This window comes from Bubalus kerabau, chromosome 5 (genome assembly GCF_029407905.1).
Source record: "Bubalus kerabau isolate K-KA32 ecotype Philippines breed swamp buffalo chromosome 5, PCC_UOA_SB_1v2, whole genome shotgun sequence".
Lineage (NCBI taxonomy): Eukaryota > Metazoa > Chordata > Mammalia > Artiodactyla > Bovidae > Bubalus > Bubalus kerabau.
In genome coordinates, this window is record NC_073628.1 from 95978844 (window position 1) to 95997672 (window position 18829).

At 44.0% G+C, this 18829-nt stretch overlaps 1 protein-coding gene across 4 annotated transcripts in view; it reads right to left on the reverse strand.

Annotated features, from left to right (window-relative positions):
* The window catches only part of VPS13D (vacuolar protein sorting 13 homolog D), a 274396-nt gene that overhangs the window by 47378 nt on the left and 208189 nt on the right, over positions 1-18829 (reverse strand). For all 4 annotated transcript variants that reach the window (XM_055582270.1, XM_055582274.1, XM_055582272.1 and 1 more), the window contains 2 exons: positions 14705-14837; positions 11522-11717 (listed from right to left, as the gene is read on the reverse strand). In XM_055582270.1, the coding sequence (XP_055438245.1) occupies positions 11522-11717; positions 14705-14837 (329 nt within the window). The remainder of the gene's footprint in view (positions 1-11521; positions 11718-14704; positions 14838-18829) is intronic.

Sequence of the window (18829 nt, forward strand, 5' to 3'; positions counted from 1 at the left end):
AGAAGGGCTGCTGACCGCCCTAAGCAGATGGTGTTCAAAAGCTGTCATGATGATTAAATGAGATAATACATGTAAAATACGTATGACGTAGTAAACATCCACAAGAAAGGTTTAAAAATGTTAGCAGTATTTTTATTTATTGATATCACCAAACTTAAAAGACTGTTTTAGCAGAAACAATGTATATGGATTTCAGTAAAACTACATTAATTCAGAGCTACTAGCTGGATGTGGAGGAGAAAAGACATCAAGAAAAGACGAATGAACTAGTGAAAAAAACCTAAGTTATAGGACTTCTGATTAACTATGACAGATTGAGTCCAGAGACCCCTTTAAAGTGAAAGCAAAGGGATACAAGTGGCAAGGATCCAAAAGGATAAAGAGAAGGTGTCAACAACATTTTAGAAGCTAAAGAGCAGATGGACAAGTGGTGCTGAGATGTAAGCCCGAGGGAGTAGCAGCCACAAAGCAGTGAGCTAATTAGTGTATTAACCGCTGAATTTCATAAAGACGGAGGTGCACCGAGGAGCTCTGAGTGCTTGGGGCATCAGGGAGGAACAGGGAGGCCTGTCTATGAGATGGTGAAAACAGGAAAGTTGGGTAGAAGTCTGGATAAGAAGTGGTGAGACCACAGGGCTCTCCCACCCGCAGCCAGCCCACTCCTCCTCAGCAGAAGATGGGCACCAGCAGGTCCCCACCTGATGCTTCACGGTGAGGCCCCGGGCCCCACACAGAGAGCCCCCAATCTGCAGACTAGCATCTCCTCTCAAGATAGGAGAACACCTTGTCAAGAATCATCAAACATCTGGGAACTGTCTATTTATGAAAGAAAAAGGCCAAAACAAGCAACCAGGAGAAAGAAACTCAGGAGAGAATGAGGGCCTTCACTCTACAGAGGACAGGAACAGGAGGCAGCTAGGGGAAGGCTTTCCAGAGAAAAAATGTAACTGATCAATTACTAAGTACATTTTTAAACATGGACAGGAGGAATTTTAAAGGAAATCAACCCTGAATACTCACTGCAACGATTAATGCTGAAGCTGAAGCTCCAATACTTTGGCCACCTGATACAAACAGCCAAATCATTGAAAAAAGACCCTGAAGCTGGAAGAGATTGAAGGCAGAAGGAGAAGGGGATGACAGAGGATGAGATCGCTGGATGGCACCGCTGATGCCATGGACATGAACTCAGGCATCCAGGAGATGGTAGGGGACAGGGAGGCCTGGCGTGCTTCACTCCATGGGGTTGCAAAGGGTCGGACATGGTGACTGAACAACAACAAAAGGATAGTGTATGGATGTATTAGTAATAGGCAGATAGGAAAAATATCTTAAAAAGGAGTTACTAATCTCAGAGTGAAAAAGTCAAAAGTAGATAAAAATTTGAGGATAAACTGGGAATATGTCTATATAAAACTAAGCAAAAATAATAAAAGTGATTATTGGCTCCAGGGAGAAAAAAAACAAACTACAAAGTTAAACCAAACTGGAAACATAATCATAGTAACCTACATGGCTTCACTGGGAATATTCTTTACATATATATAGGTAGCATCACTGACTCAGTGGACATGAATTTGAGCAAGCTCCAGGAGATAGTGGAAGACAGAGGAGCCTGGCAGGCTGCAGTCCATGGGGTTGCAAAGAGTTGGACATGACTTAGCAACTGAACAACAACAATGTAAAAGTGGAATTACTGATTTACCAGAAAATTATATAACTACAGTATACTGAAAAACGGGATGGGGGGTGCGGGGGACATGTATAGACAGCAATAAGAAGTCAATGATATCAAGAAATAGCGCTATTCTCATTTTTATTCCTTTAGAAACATGGAGGTTAAGTACCTTCAAAATGAAAATACAGCCCCAAGTATTGGAGGTGGCTGCCTCTAAAGAAACAGGAATCAGGGGTTGGGGAAAAATGGGGCAGCTAACTGATGGTTTATTTCTCACAGGAAGAAATCTTTGACTTCTGAAAGTGTGGGTATGCTACTTACTTTGATAAAATAAATTTTAATTTGAAAAGATTAAAAAAAATTGTCATAAAGAGATCATTAAGGTCAAAATTATATTTTTTAAAAACACTGTTCTTATTAATTGTAGAAACTAAAGAATATTTAATAAATATGCCTAAGGTAGAAAGAACAATTGGAAAATTAAGAGATAATTATCCAATTGTAAACAATGAGTAAAACGATAACAATTCATTTTGAAAGGGTTGTGGTGACCTAATAATGTGGAAAAAAATGCTTGTAACTATCAAATATACACCGATACACACCACCAAATATAGACTACTGACACACATGCAGTTTGTTTCCAAGAACAAATAGCAAGTCAAATCACTAATAAAGGGGTACTTCAAGAAAGCTATAGGAAACTTGCTTTAATGGACATGTAAGACTAATTCAAGAACATTAACCCACAGACACTTTGATGATTCTCAGGAATCTGGAAGATTCTTCAAGGCAGTCTGTCCTCCAGTATTAAATATTCTCAGTACTTAATACCTATTATATGCCTGGAATATAGCAGGAGGTCAGTACTTCACCACCTGATGAATTTTTACTGTCAGTTCGCCTACACATGAACCAGAGCACTCTCTAAGCAATCAGGTTAGAATATCACAAGTTCATTAACTAAATTTACAGTGCCCCTCAACAGTTCAAACAAGAACACAGAAACTCTTTGAGGCTCGCATCTTTTCACTAGAAGACATGAAGGTACCCACACATGCTAATTTGACATGCTGATGCCCTGGGAGGTGGCCAGGTGCCAGTCTAACTACCCTAACTGTGCTGCCAGAGTAGCTCAGTCAAGTCTAGAGGACCGACGAGCTGGGTCCTCTGTCCATCCTGGAGGTACTTAGTGAGGTTACACTACATTCAGCTAGTCCCAACCCACCAGGGTGATCCATCCTCCTCCTAACGAGAGTGAAACTCTGTGCTGACTCCCCTTTGAAGTTTTCAGCAGCCCCTGGGATTTTATGATACAGCCTGGGTCACCCCTGCCATTATCTATGTTTGAAGTATGTTTGGGGAAAATCTACTAGGAGCTGTCTCTGGTGTTAACGGAGAACAACGGCCTCATAAAAACTGCTCTCTGCAAGGAGTTCAAAGGAACTTATCCAAATATTGTGGGTTTATCCTGCTCCATCAACTTTGCCAGGGCAGAAAACGGAGGTTTTGCCAAGTAAACTCTGACAGAGAGGTACCCTCTCGATTTCCTGAATGAGCTCAGGGCACTGCTCACACAACCGAGTGCCCTTTTGACAAGATGGACCTTGCACTTTGAAGTCCTCTGCTGAGCACTTACCATGCTGCTAAAGTTAGAATTTATTGGGATGGTAGGTTAAGGTGAAGGACTAAATTAGGTAAATTATTGTGAGAGGTCCTTCTGATAATGTGGTAAAATCTTCCCAATTGTTACTTCATGAAACCCAGTAAAAGTCAGGAGCAAACCAGGACTGACAATTGTTGGCAGGAAGCCCAAGTGAAGCATCGCATTACAGTGGCTCCTACAGTTTAATCCACATTAATCCATCGTTACCGATATGCACTATTTATCAGCAGCTGATGGATCATCACCATATTTTCAAACAAAATAGCTTGTCAAAGAAATAAACCAGGTAGAGGTATTTGTTGGCCAGTGACATATTCATGAAGTCACAGAAGGTGCAAAGAGTGGCATTGTTTTGTATTTCTGCAAATCTCTATAACTCTTGCTTAATCGAAAACAGCTGCCATTCTCTTATCTGCTTCCACAGCTAACCTGTTGCCATATCGCATATTGTGTAGCTTCTGGAAAACTCCTCAGTTCATTCATTAGAGAATGTTATTATAAAAATAGTTTTTTCCCCTTTGTATATCTATATATGAATATGTAAATATACAAAAATAGGTTTGACCTTACAGATCCCCTGGAGAGTATTGAGGGGGGGTCCCCCGGGGGTCCTTAGACTATATTTTGAGAACCTCTGTCCTTTAGGACCCATATGTATAAATTATGTGCTAATTAGAAATCCGTGTTCTCTACAGATTAAAGTAAATCCACAAAGGATATAGGTTAGTAACACTGTTAACCTGATTTGAGTTATATATAATACATATGTGTGTGTGTGTTCAGTCCTCAGTAGTGTCTGACTCTTTGTGACCTCAGAGACTGTAGCCCACGAAGCTTCCCTGTCCATAGGATTTTCCAGGGAAGAATACCAGAGTGGGTTGCCATTTCCTCCTCCAGGGAATCTTCCTGACTCAGGGATTCAGCCTGCTTCTCCTGCATATTCTGCATTGTAGATGGATTCTTGACTGCTGAGCCACTGGGGAAGCCCCACCCATATATAATAAATATAATAAAATTTTCTTTGTGATTAAAATGTTACACTAATTCAATCTCATTCTCCCTCCTCCCCGACCCTGCCATTTGACAAATTAGTTAGAAACTTAGCACAAGTCTGTCTTTGAGAGGCAGTCTGACAAAAAGAGTACTCAAGAAAGGTCTCAGAGTAAGGGAACTTGGAGTTAATAAAACCCAAGGCTGCCTTTTCTTCCACCAATGGCTACAAGCCTTTACTTCTAAAACAGTACTACACTCTTCAGTTCTTTGCTAGCCCATATGGCCTCTATTTATTTCAGAATTATCCTACTGACTAAAGCTCTCTGGGAGCGGGGGCTATGAACTCAAACCTGGATCCTTTTTTTCAGGGAGACTCCAATTTCATCTTGGGCAAAGATGGATGATTCTGGAAGGGAAAACCATGAAAGACAGAAGATGGCCATCAAAATCTAAAAATAAATAAACCTCATGCCTTGGCAGAGGAATTCCACCAACAGTTAAATGACATTTAATTCTTTTCTAATACAGGGAATACAAATTTTTCTCAGGAAGAAATACACTTCTGCTTCTTTTGAAGTTAAAAGCAAAACCCTCAAATGCATATCTTATGTATGTAAGACTGGGGGTCATTCCACAGTTTTAAAAATCAAGTCTCTGAACAAGGAAGGGACTACATATATAAGGACTTGTGTGTGTATGTGTGTGTGTGTGTGTGTGTGTGCGCGCGCGTGCATGCACACGCCTCAGACTGACTATTTAATTTTTAAATGGAAGAAACCAGAATCAGAAAGCAATCATACTTTCCATTCTATTTTCTTTGAGCAAAGACCTGCTGGTTGAGACACCAGGACTATATATCAAAGACGTACGTGCCTGAATTCAATTTATTTTTACTTTTGGAAGCAGGATAGTGCCGTTTCCATGAAGTCAGTCATCTCTGCAAGCCAAAAATGGCAAAAAATAGACACTCTCCTTTCTAGAAATGATAATAATGTACCATGACCAAAAAAGTGGTTTTTCCCCTAACAGATAATCTCGCATAAAAATGAGTCATGGGATTTCATAAATGGAAAGGCTTTTCTCAAATATGTGTGTGCAGGAACACACACACTTCTTTTTTTTCCATCAACAGATTTGAGCTTTCCATAAGCTATGTTACAATGAGAATGGATCGTCTGGAGCCTTTGAGTGAAAGGGGAGTACAGTATTTGGAGTTCAGCAAGAGGGAAGAAGTCTGTCTTAGAAAATAAGAGCTCTCTGCTTGTGTTCCTGGGAGAGAAATTTTAACTTATAAGGCATGTTAAGATGTTTCTTAAAAATATCTTATTCTGTAACTTCATCAGCTTAATTTCAGACCCGAGTGAGACATCACATGTCATTAGCATAGTTCTGAGTGTTGTTTCTTCTTCTGGGTGTGCTCAGGAGGACTGAGAGAAGGATCAATCGACGTTCAAGCATTCTCGGGAAAGGCCTGGTGTGGCAAGATCAGGAAGTAAGGACACAGAGTTCTTACCTCACAGTCAGGGGTGAGCAGGAGACAGACAGAGGGGTGCCCCTAGAGCCACGGGGCCACTTTTGGAAACCGGAGAGATATGAACAGTCCCTTCCTTTCAGCCAGATGCAACAGTAATTTTTCAGTTTCACCGAAACTGGATTCCTTCTCATGATAAAACTGACATGTCGACAAACACCCTGGCTGCCCCCAGCAGATGGTTACCAAGCCAATAGACAGATACGCCCAAAGATGAGAAACAGAGCCTCGGGTCAAACCTGTCCTAGGTGCTGGCTTTTCACCCGGGCCAGTAACCATGGCTTTATATCGACGCTCTGAGAGTCTGCAGGGTTCATCTGGAAGGAGTATCCTGTACTTCTTAAATGAGCAAGAGGCAGTAGCTACAGGATGACATGGTGTATCTTTCTGAACAGTTGATTTTACTGGGTAGCAATGTAAAAATATTACCTTATTTAAAACAAACATGGGATAAACTGTAAACTCCATTTACACTTTTAAGATAAAACAGAAACTTTGCAAGAAGTGCTGGACTTGCTCTGCCTCCAGATTCAGGGGTCATCGGTCTACCATCCTCTGCCTTAGAGGGAACATGGTGGAAAAAACTGAGAGCACTGGTATATCCTGGGCTTCCTCAGTGGCTCAGCAGTAAAGAATCTGCCTGCCAATGCATAAGAGATGCGGGTTCAATCCCTGGTTCGGAAAGATCCCCTGGAGGAAGAAATGGCAACCTGCTCCAGTATTCTTGCCTGGAAAAATCCCATGGACAGAGGAGCCTGGCAGGCTACAGTCCACGGGGTTGCAAATGAGTCAGACACGACTGAGTGACTGGGCATGCACTGATGCATGCATGGTATATACTAATGAATGTTTACATTTTTATTAGATTTTTACCTTTGGAAGTTTCCTAAAGGCTTAATGCAAGCCAATTCTGCCTGATGTGTTATGTATAATACACCACAAAGGGCAGACGGCTGCATTCTGAGCACAGCGATTACGAGCAGTGTTGCCAGACTGGACTGAAGCAGGAGAAGCACTTCCTAAATCCCCTTTGCTGACTTTCTTCACACCTGCCCACCCTGACTGCACCCAGGCTCTGATGACCCATGAGGGTCTTAACCCATTTATCCTGGAGAGTTGTGGGTTAGGATGCAAACACTAACAGAAAGGGCTTTTCCTGAAGAAAAAAAAAAATCCATTTCCATTTCACATCTAAGAGGCCATTCACGTAAAGTATCTTTAACGAATTTTAGGTGGTATCTTGGGAGTGTTTTCACTTAAAGAAGTCAAAAAAGTCCACCATGAATCTTTCCTGTGAAATCAACTGAAAGGTTACTCAAAAACTCTCTGAGCAACTGGAGTTTGCATCTATGTGCACAGTACGAGGATCCCGGGATTCCAGAACGTTATCAGAGTCCTGATGGTGAGATCCTTAAATGCTGATCTGTCATTATCCTTCGGATTCCCCCTTCTTCCTTATCTGACAAATAATGAGATAAGCGCCAACACTCCTGAGCTTTGCTAAATTAGTTTGAATATTTTAAGTTCTGCCAACTCCCACCTCTACCCCCTGGTTCTGGGTCTTGACAGAAAAGGTGAAGAAACAGTTTGGAGGAAACCTCAGGGGCTCAGTTTAATATACCTCCAGCTGCTGCTTTCTCGAAATGTCCTGTGACCCCATGTGTACAACATACAGTATTCAGAGAAATAAACAAGTAAATAAATAGCTCAAGGTCACACCCTCCTTTCTTTTCTGTGTGTGTTTTTTTTTTTTTTTTTTGCTGCTGCTGGGTCTCTGAGGTTTTCTACTGAAGTACCTTTTTAAATGCTACCAGCAAACTCCACCCCACACGCAGAGAACTGGACGTGCCTCGGCTTTGGCCTGGTCCCATGAAGTTTGTAGCTCGGTCGGTAAAGAATCTGTCTGCAATGCAGGAGACCGGGTTCGATTCTGGGGTCGGGAAGATCCCCTGGAGAAGGAAATGGCAACCCACTCCAGTATTCTTGCCTGGAGAATCCCACAGACAGAGGAGCCCGGTGGGCCTCACACAACTTAGCGACTAAACCACCACCACCTGAAGGGTGGCGGACTTGTCCACATGGCTTCAGTGGCACTGCAAGTGTGGCTGTCTCAGTGCCATTTTCATAAACTTTACTTGGGAATGGACAAATGTGGCTCAACACACGGAGACGAGAAGATGCAACCTGAGCCAGCAGAACGTGGCCCTGGAAGAGGCTTTCTTCCTCAGTTCCAAACCACACATACTTGTGCAGTTAACAAATGCAGCAGGGGATACTGGCCCTCAGCATTCGCGCTGAGGCCAGAGACTCTGCTGTCCTCCGCCCTCCCCTCTCCCCCACCCCCACCTGCCTTCCCAGGAACTGTGAGACTGCATGGGAATTTCAGGGAAAAGGTAGGTGGCTGCCTTCTTGGAACGCCTGCACACGCCAACAGGGAGAGGAACTTGGAAGTATTTTAATCTCAAGGAACTCAAGTGGGGGGGGGGAGGGGGTTCCCTATAAATAAAATCATGTTCAAATAAACACAGAAAGGAGCCAATATTTCCTGTAAGGCCACTTTTCAGATGGATTACTGGAAGGAATATTCTTTCACAGTTTTATGGCTTACTTTGCTATCATCTGCTTGAAATTTGGGTCGGTTAAAACATAGATGCTAAGATCTAAGCCTTCCCTTGGATGAAATATTACAAAGGAAGCAGAAAGTCTCATTCCAAGAGCAGACTCAGAGGCAGAGCGCCTGGACTCCTGGGTTCTACTGCTGGCTCGGTCCCTGGGCTCAGGTCAGCTCTCGGTCAGAATCTCACTTCTAATCCCTTCAAATCATTTGTTAGTCCCTGTTGTCTAAACAGTGGGGAAAAACCCTGAGTAACACCCCTGGATCCTGTTCAATCAACTGGGATGGTTGGAGATGGTTACAACTCACTTCCAAGAAATCAGGGTGATTTATCCCTTGGGAGAACTAGTATGTTCCTAAGAGATCAAAGTGTCATCAGAACAAACCCTTGAGGCACTCAAACGTTTCTCCACCTGCAAAAACCTCTCTGCTCCTTTAATGTGACTTCAAAAATAGTATCACTCAGCATTTTATAGTTCTTTACAACATCCACATTAAAATAACTCTGGTTGGGTTTCAAACCTCTGAAAGAGAATAAATAGGTATTTTTATCCCCAGTTCAGAGAGGAAAAAACTGAGGCTTCAAGGGGGCTCAGAGGCTTGACCAAGGGCCCAAAACTGGTAAGGAAGGGGGTTGGGACCCAGTACTATTGTTTTCCAGGTTAAGGGATCTTTTCTCTCTAACACATGGCTCCTCATTTAATAACCATATGGTTCGATCTAGACAAATGGACCAAGGGAAATGCGTTCCAGAGTTCCAGAAGAATCTGTAATGCCTTTCAGTGCAATGAAGGGTGGAGGGCCAAGTTTCTCTGAGGCCTTAAGTTAGCATGGGTCTAGAGCATGGAACTGGGGCCATGATTCTCCCACTACTGGCTCCTCCAGGAACAGAGAAGAGAGGCAGCAGTTCAACGTCCCCTCTGAACTTCCATGCCCAAGGGCCCATGGCTACCTGGCTGCTCCTCACTTATCACTAGAGCTTTGGTTTCTAGGAGGAGTGAGTGACTAGAAGATAGCTGTTCTGGGCAATTCAATTGGACTGGCCAACTAACTGCTATCTGCTTTGAGGCAAAGCACACAGGTTCCCTGTCCCCCATTACCTGGGAGGTGACTATTCCTTCTCTTTACCTGGCCAGGTCACACTTTTATGTTAGGCTTCATCTCAAGTATCACTTCCCTAGATATGCCTTTCTTGACCCCATTTACCACACATGAGTAAACCTCTTTCGACTCTTTGCCTCCTCTAATTATACAGTCCCACAGCACTCTGTAAATTTCCTGTGTCATTTATCACAATTTTAGCAAATAATTACTCCTATGATTATTTGTTTTATGTTTGCTACCCTGCTTGACTTAAGTCCTCTGAGAATAGGCTCAGCCTTGCAGTCTGCTATATTCCCAGCCTTCAGTTTTCAGGCAATTTTCAATCAATATTTACTCATCAAAAAATGAATGAGTGATACATAGACGCTACTAACACTAAATAGAACCGTCTGCAATCAAGCTAGACAACTGGCAAAAATGACACCACCACCTTTCTGCAGCAAGCATTTTGTGCCTTTCTTGAGCTCCTAAAAAGAATGCGAAACTTCATCAAGCTTTCCAAACTGACACTGTATAAAATGCAAGTGATTTCTTTCTGGTCAACATCATGAGAGTTCGCAGCACAAAATAATATTTCTAAATTTAACACATATACCTCGGACTCTTTCGGAAACAAATCACTCTGTCCCTTGACCACTCTAGGATTTTAAGGATAAGAATGGGTCTTCTGGAATTATTCAGGGCCTTCCACTTTACTTGGGCTTCATTGGGCCTTACTGTCCTAACAAAGAACTGGACAGAGACTTTTTGGGCTTTGGGCAAACATGGAGAAACTAACTGGAAAATCCTTTTGAAGCCTCCTCCCTCCTGCCCCCTTCCCCAGCTTCCTACATGCTAGAGATATACTCAAGGATTGTTTCAGCCTTGTGTCTGAGAATAGACTGTAACTTCACTAAAGGACTAAACTCCACAGATCCTTTTTTTAAGGAGCAGCTGTTTCCAGATGGAAGACATTCTGGCTGAACACATGACGTGGTCCCCGTCTACAATCTGAAGCATTTCCCCTAGTACAGTAATGTGTCATCAGTAAGGCTTCCTGGTGACAGAAAATGGATTCATTTTAATTGGGGACGATTTCACTTCAAATCCTATTTGAAGGAGCGACAGGGTGTGGACGTGGCCCAGGCCCTGGGCGTTCTAAGGGCCTACTAACTCACTCGGGATATCTATTAACCAGGCAGCAGCGAAATCTTCTGGGCTTAAGTGGAGTCCAGCTTGGCTGGGAACTGTAACATTCATTACACCCTTTGTTGATAAGATCCCCAATTAGTCACTCTGGACAAGGGAGGCTAAAATCGGCCACTAACATGAATAGCAAAGTTAAAGTGGTTGGAGTCTATGGGATTTGGAGCTGTGTGGGCTGTCACTGATTTCCTGTCTCAGCTGGTATCAAGGCAAGACAGCATCCCACAGAAAAACTGCCAGCTTCCTTGGGAAGTTTCTCTGTAAGGTTGGGGGACTGGCTGGCACTTTCAAATGGAGGGAGAACTAAGAAGGGACAGACTCCATGTGGTGAACCGCAACTGTTGGATTCTCCAACCATGCCACAGGGTCTTGGAGCAAGACACAGCCTAAGTTTTCTTAACGGGTGTTTGGAGGGGTCTACTCAGTTTGGTGAACAGGGGATGTGTGTAAGGATGCCACTGTGTTTCTGATTAGTCTAATAAAAAAAAAACCACACACACACATACACATCCAGTATATGCAGGTATAGATAGATAGATACAGATATATAGAAAATTATGCCAGATGTTTATACTTCATTTTCATGTATTTGTATTAGGCAGGTCAGAAATTTTAGTTACGTGTATTCAGTTTTTTAAAAATCATTTCATTAAGGCAGAAAGTGTATGATCAAACATATCAGTATGGCTCAGGAGAGGCAGCAGACCGGGGATGGAAATTGCAAAAGCCACTCCCCCCACGACCACTGACCTGGGGCCACTAAGGGTGGCTGTGTCTCTCACCGCCTGGGCTGTTTCTGATGCAAAATCCAGGGCGCCTGCCACTGGCTTGGTGACAGTGCCAACAAGCCCTTTCCCAAGGCCAGATATGAAACCGCTGACACCCCCTTCTGTTTTCACACCTTCCACGGTTGAGGTTATAACACTGGTCAGTCCACCAATGATACCTAGCAAAAGAGACAAGGGCTGTGGTAACCTGGCCAAGGACAAAAGCAAAAGCATTTAAAGGCAAACCCCTCAATTTCATGCACCTGGCGAGGTAGACATATGGGCATCATGCCAACCTCCTGACAGGCAACAGGGAGGCCCATCAAGATGGGGCGGCAGCAGGTGTGCCCTCGGAGTTGAGAGTCAGAGAATATGCATCACACGTCAGTGAGAAGGACAGCGTGTTTCAGTTTTGAAAAACCAAAGGAAAGTGAAGAGATTACCAGTGACTACTTTTTAATTCCAGAGCTTGAATAGCTTATGGGCAATCAGGAAAGGGTGCAGACAGAGGATTAAATCAACGGACCAGCAAATTGGGCCCTTGGGGAAAGTTGGGATCCTCTAAAATGTAAGGTGGAGCAAGAACCAAATATAAATCCTCAGTTTTCAAAGAATACTATGTGACTAGCCAGCACCACCGGAGAAGGCAATGGCACCCCACTCCAGTACTCTTGCCTGGAAAATCCCATGGACAGAGGAGCCTGGTGGGCTGCAGCCCATGGGGTCGCTAGGAGTCGGACACGACCGAGCGACTTCACTTTCACTTTTCACTTTCATACACTGGAGAAGGAAATGGCAACCCACTCCAGTACTCTTGCCTGGAAAATCCCATGGACAGGGGAGCCTGGTGGGCTGCCGTCTAAGCAGTCGCACAGAGTTGGACACAACTGAAGTGACTTAGCAGCAGCAGCCAGCACCAATGAATGCCTGAAATGGGGTCAAAACTCCTTCCTGAACACGTTGCTGAAACAGGTGCATGCAACTGGAGTCGAGGGTGAAGCTTGGATGAAGGGTACCCCCAAGGCTGCCAGCATCAGCTGGAACCCTAGATGCCATCAGTTCAAAAGACTGACCGAGGTCAAAAAGACATTCCAAACATTTTGAAAGGTGACGGCAGTGACCTTAAAGAGCCTCCCAAGTGGCCAGAAGTTGGCAGAGGCTGGAGAGGACGCAGGCATTACTAGGAAGAATCGTCTCCAGGATTTGTGCCAGGGACACTCACAGATGTTTACCCTTTGATGGAGGGGGTATGAGGACACTCTCTCTAGACTCTTCAGCTCTAGTGAGACAAATTGGTATAGGAAGTTCCTTGGGTGAGAATATACTAACAATTCACAGCATTTCTTCTGGATTCTGGGTCCACTTGCTCCAGTGAGGCAACAGGCCTTTCCCAAAGTTTGGAACAAAGCTCATGGCAGAGTCAGAACATGACTGAACCTGGGTTGAGTGGGGCTGACAGGGGGAACTGAGCCTGACTCTCAGTTTAAAAACCTGGTTTAAAAACCAAGGAGACAGCATTGATTCTGGTTCTTGTTATTGTTTAAGGGTTGTTTTTTGTTTTGTTTTTTCATCCGAAGGAAGGATTTCACTCTACTGCTTTCATACATCCCAGAGCTTAATGGGTCCCCCTTGGATGAGGCCACTGGTTCTTGGTCTCAGACTGGCCCGAATGGCTTCTGGAGGTGTTGCACATATTATCTGAAGGATCCCTGGCTTGGAGGGATTTTGCTACTGTGAACCACTCACTCATTTTCTCAGCACACTGGAACACCCATCTAAACAGTGAGGACAGGCATGGTTTCTCTCTGCATCTCAAGGATGCTGGATAGATAAAGACAAGTACACATAGCAAAGCACTTTATATTCATTAAAAAAATAAAGTCTTAAAATTGTCTGGTGCACTATCATTACAGTGACTAGAAACAATGATTAAATCTTTAACCCCAAAAGATTGCCCAACAATCAACTTTTAAAGTCCATAAACAGATCAATTTCAGCCAAAGTTCACTGCTAGCTTGATGCCTCCTTGGGGGCTGCTTGCTTTCCAGCTGGGCAGAGGCATTTTGATCCAAACCTTATCATTAGGAAACTTGATAAACAAAAACGAAGAAAAATATTATTTTTTACTAGGTATATTCCTTGTTTTTCCTCCAATTGTTACTGAGAGCTTCAGACTACTCCTAAGAATCTGGTACAAGCAGTTCAACCGACAACCATCACTAAGCACGAGCTGTACACCAGGTGCCGTGTGAGGCATTGCAGGTATAAAGGTGACCAAGAGACGGTCTTTATCCTCTCCTTGCCCTCAAAGCCTATCAGGGAAGCAAGACACACACAGCTGGCTACACACACAACTCAGACTGCCAGGTCTGCTCTAATCAACACTGATTCTAACTGGGGACAGTGGAGCTGGGCAAACCTCATCTGAGTGGGGACTTGCAGGTGGAGAACGATTTTGATGGGCAAGGAAGTGAGGCTGGGGAGGGGAGGGCAGAAGAAACATGAGTGAGCAAGGACTCAGGGGCATGTCTGGAGAGCAGGATATAACTCTGGGTTGCTGAAATACAGTGTGGCTGCGGACAGTGGTGGGAAGAGCTGGCTGGGTCTACTTTCCTAGGGTCCTTCAACGTCATGCAGAGAAGGTACTGACACAACAGATGAGTCAGACTGAAACATTAAAAATCAGAACCATAAGCAAGTTTAGAGACATTCATGCTGTGTTCCACATCTCTTGGGCACATAAATCTACATCCCTATGAATGTGCATTTATGACTCAAAAACATCTGGGCCACAAACCTGGCAGCCAATTCACATTTCGCTACCTCTGGAAGGAATAATCAATCAGTGAGCAGAAGGCAAGTCTTGAAGCAGTAGTCCTGTGTTCTAAAAAGGGGTTTGGACACTTACATCCTAGGACACTTGGGAGACAGAAGCCAGAGAACAAGAAGGAACTGCAATGTGTACAACATTTTGAAAATGAATGAAGAGTTCTCACAGGCTGTAACATTTTGACCCAAGGAGGACAGAACCAGAGAGCCTGGAAGCATTCAGGCACACTCAGATACCAAGCCATCATTTCTTCTTGCAATTGGATGAGCAAAAGGCACCTCCAGGGAGCTGAGGCAGAAGAGCCCCCTGTCTACAGCCTGATATCACATGACTCACCATGAGCCAGGCCGTGGATGCCAGCTACAAGGTGTTCGCCACTCGTGGCCGCATGGTATCTGATGTACTCCCGCTCCGACTGGTGGCGATTATCCATCGTCTTCCCTAAGCCATCTGATAATGTCCCCGCAAACTGGAATGAATACAAAACAGAAGGAAACAAGTTTTAAAGCCTCAGCACTCTTTTTTTTCTTTTTTTACTGTTTTTATTATTTTAAATAAAATACCTTCCCTTGTTCCTAACTGGGATTCAGTAAATACTGAATGACAGAGAGAGAGATTAATTGCTGAATTACATGTAGTGTGTGTCCCAAAAGAATATTTTTCAAGCACTGGACATATAATGAATTGTAGGACATTTACACTGGTGGGCACAAGGTTTTTAAACAACTACTAAACTTCCATAATCATATTTACTTTTCACAATCCTATTGCAAACTTACAGAAAGACTAAAGGTGTAACAAAATGGCCTGGGGGAGGAGAGGTGAACTTTGGGATTCTATAATGGAGTGGATGGCTTCCCTGGTGGCTCGGTAGTGAAGAATCTGCCTGCAGTGCAGGAGACGGGTTTGATCCCTGGGTCGGGAAGATCCCCTGGAGAAGGAAATGGCAACCCACTCTGGTGTTCTTGCCTGGGAAATCCCATCGACAGAGGAGCCTGGCAGGCTACACTCCATGGGGTCACAAAAGAGTTGGATATGACTTAGCGACTAAACAATGACAACTCCACTGGTAAGGACAGAGGCTGTTTGCTCTAAGGATCAGTGGGATTCAAAACAAAAATGTGGCAAATTGTTGCCTGAGGATTTGACATCCACATTTTAAGAGAGATCAACTGCCCCAAAGTAATGCCTTTTTTTCCACTTATTCCACAATTACTGACTGCCCAGTCCCATCTGTCAAGAGGAAAACAAAGTCTAGGGAAAGGTGAACAGGGGTAGATCACCTTTCTTATGAAGTGGAAGACTTGAACGCATGACTTCAAATGCAAAATCCTTCCCCACGAATCAGAGTGAGATTTTATTTATCCTGGCATACTCTACCCAGAGAACTGTCTCACCCATCAAAGCTGGATAAAAAGGACATAAAACTCTGTTTTGTCACAAGACAATCTGAAAAGGTTTAAAGTGACAGTTAATAAACCACAGGGTACTTATCCTCATCATTCAGGCATAAAAAAGGAAGGATATCAAATATATAATAAAGCTTCATGGGAAGGATCTACCAAAACAAGTGGTTTAAGTGCCAATGACCCAGGACTAACCTTTTAGAAAACTCACAGGAATGTTATTTAGATACAAAGCTCAGAGGAAAGGCTCGAGGCAAACAGCCTGCCATGAGGACCCAGTACACTGGCTTCCTGGCCACCACAAGGCCACTGCATTCTGGTTAGGCGAGGTGGGGCACACAGATCTGCCCTGGAAGCCATCAATCCTGAGGCCTCTGACGCTGAGAAATGAGGGAAGGTGATTTCTGAGCTCAGAAGAGAGACCAGAGGAAGAAGCAGTGATTTTACGTAAAGCAATGGTTCCTGGAGCAAGATCTGACTGCTCTTTCTCCTTGCACTCTTTTGTTTTTGAATTTTTACAATGTTGTGTTGGTTTCTGCAGTACCACAACATGAATCAGCCACAATTATACATATATCGCCTCCCTCCTCTCCCAACGTCCTACCCCTCTAGGTCATCACGAGAGCACCAGGCTGGGCTCCCCGTGTTACAGAGCAACCTCTCACCAACTATCCATTTTACACATGACAGTGCATACATGTTGATACTACTTTCTCCATTTGCCCCACTCTCTCCCTTCCGCACTGTGTCCACAAGCCCATTCTCTACATCTATGTCTCCATTCATCCCCTGCAAATAGGTTCATGTATGGAATGGAGAAATGGTATGGATGAACTCCTTGCACTCTTGACCGAAAGCTTTTATGACCTCATGGACTTTTCTGGAGATGCAACCTCTGTCATGACTGATTTCTGCCTCACCTTCCCTGTCACTCCCTGTCTAATTAGAGAGCCAAAGTTAATGAAAAGTAATTTTACACTTTCCTTTAGGACAGAGACACTGTGGGATTTCTTATTAAGTGAGGATTTTCTCCAGCGACCCCACTTAGAACCACCGTGAGCCATAAGCTCGGGGGTCTGGCCAAACCAGATTCTAGCCTCGACCATTCTGGTAGCCACATGACCCTGAGCCAGGGGCCTGACCGCAGTGCCTCCCTCCCAGTATCTGTAGGAGGGAGATAGTCCTGATGCTGTCCTGTGGCTGACAGGATCAGTGACAGTTGCTCAGGGTATGGCATCTGGTCAGCACTCTTACTGTTATCAGGTTATTATTAGTCAGCTACTAGTCCAAGGAGGAACATCCCACACTGTCTAAAGAAAGCCTTTCAAACATTTAGAATGATGGTCACTTGCACGAGAATTTAACATTGAAAGGAAAAAACCGAAACTCTGTTCCCAGCAGATAAACACCAGCTTCCAAAGTGAATTTTTGGAGTGGTACCATCTATAAAATTAGAGTGTTGGACTTGGTGGTTTCCAAAATCCTTTCCAGCTCTGACAGTCTGTGATCTATGATCCAAGTTAGGATGTCTTTATTAAGCACTTACTCTGGGCCCAGCACAGATTTAGGTCCTGCTAAGGAGGCAAGCGAATAGCAGCCTTGGACCTACTCTCAAAAGTGACAGTCTCATTAGGAAGACAACAATTCCACACGTGACATGGCCAGCAACACGAACCTGGAATACAAACTGTATGCACTTGGGAATTGAGAGAGGAGAGAGAAATGTGACCCTTGTTTTGGAGAGCATTCTTGCTATCTTCTGGAATTACAGAGGTTGCCAGTGGTCTTTACTCAGGGTCTGGACAAAAATGTCTCTCCCTGATGTCACAGAAGAAGGAAAGAATGGTTCAACTCTGACTTTCCTAAAAAGAGAGATCTTCCTGGAAGAGATAGTAAGTTAAGGTCCTGTCTACATATTTCTGGCAGATGACTTAGAAGTTAAAAACCCCATAATACTTTCCCCTCTAAGAGAATGTGGGGTAATAATCTAGGCAAATGGCCCGATACCAACCCCTTTCCCTTAACTGTTCCCCATCCTCCAATAAAACAAGTATAATAGCCAAGATTTATGAGGGAGCCTATGTCAAAGCTTAACTGCCAATTGATTCTGTTGCAGCAGCCTTGGCAACCCTAGCACCAACTGGCCTGGGGTGTTCTCTGTACAGAAACACCACGTTGACCCCAGAAGGGTGGGACAAGATGACCTAAGAGATCCCTTCCTTCCTCTAAACGTTGGATTCTTCCCTGTGCTTCTCAGGGGCCTTACCACTGCCATGGAAAGGTGCCTATACTCTGCACACTCCAGGGCTTCCCTCTGAATGTCCATCTCTCTATTAAAAAATCACTGTGCAGGCCAGCTGGGCTTGTCCTTGGTCACTTGTGAATGGACAGAAAGGATACAAAGATATTTTATTAACAGGAAATGACTACCAAAGTCTTCACCCCTAGAAATATGATGCTGAGAACTCAGAAAACTTGTGCCATTGTAGGAATCCATGATCTGACCAAACCCATACTGATGAGAGCTTAATAAGATTTTGCAGGGAGAAACATTTATAGGAACTAAACTGAAGCCAGCCAGATGAAGGATCAAAGGCTGGGCTTTGGGCCAGTCCACTGGTCTTCTGAGAGTTGAATCCACAGCACCACAAAGCTTGTGGCCTTCTCCCACTGTGGGAGCACTGAGTCACCCTTAATTCCATCTCTCATTCCCCACCTCGGTGGGAAAGTAAATCACACCCTATATCTCATTTCTCCCTAAAAGACAGGGTGAGGACACATGGGCTGCAGAGGGAGGTAACTGCAGTAAGCACTCTTTATGGGTGCCCTCTGGAACTGGTCTTTTCTGAGGCTGGGAAGTACTGTTTCATCCATGTCCTTGACTTTGAAAATGACCATTCAAACAGAGCAGAGATGCCCATGAGAGCTACAACATAACGTAGGAGTGACTGGTGTAGGAAATCCTTCACTGCCCGCCCCAGCTCTGCCTCCACATTTTAAAAAGAAAAGCCAGACGCATTGAAAATTGAATTAATGTTGAAACTTTTTCATTGAT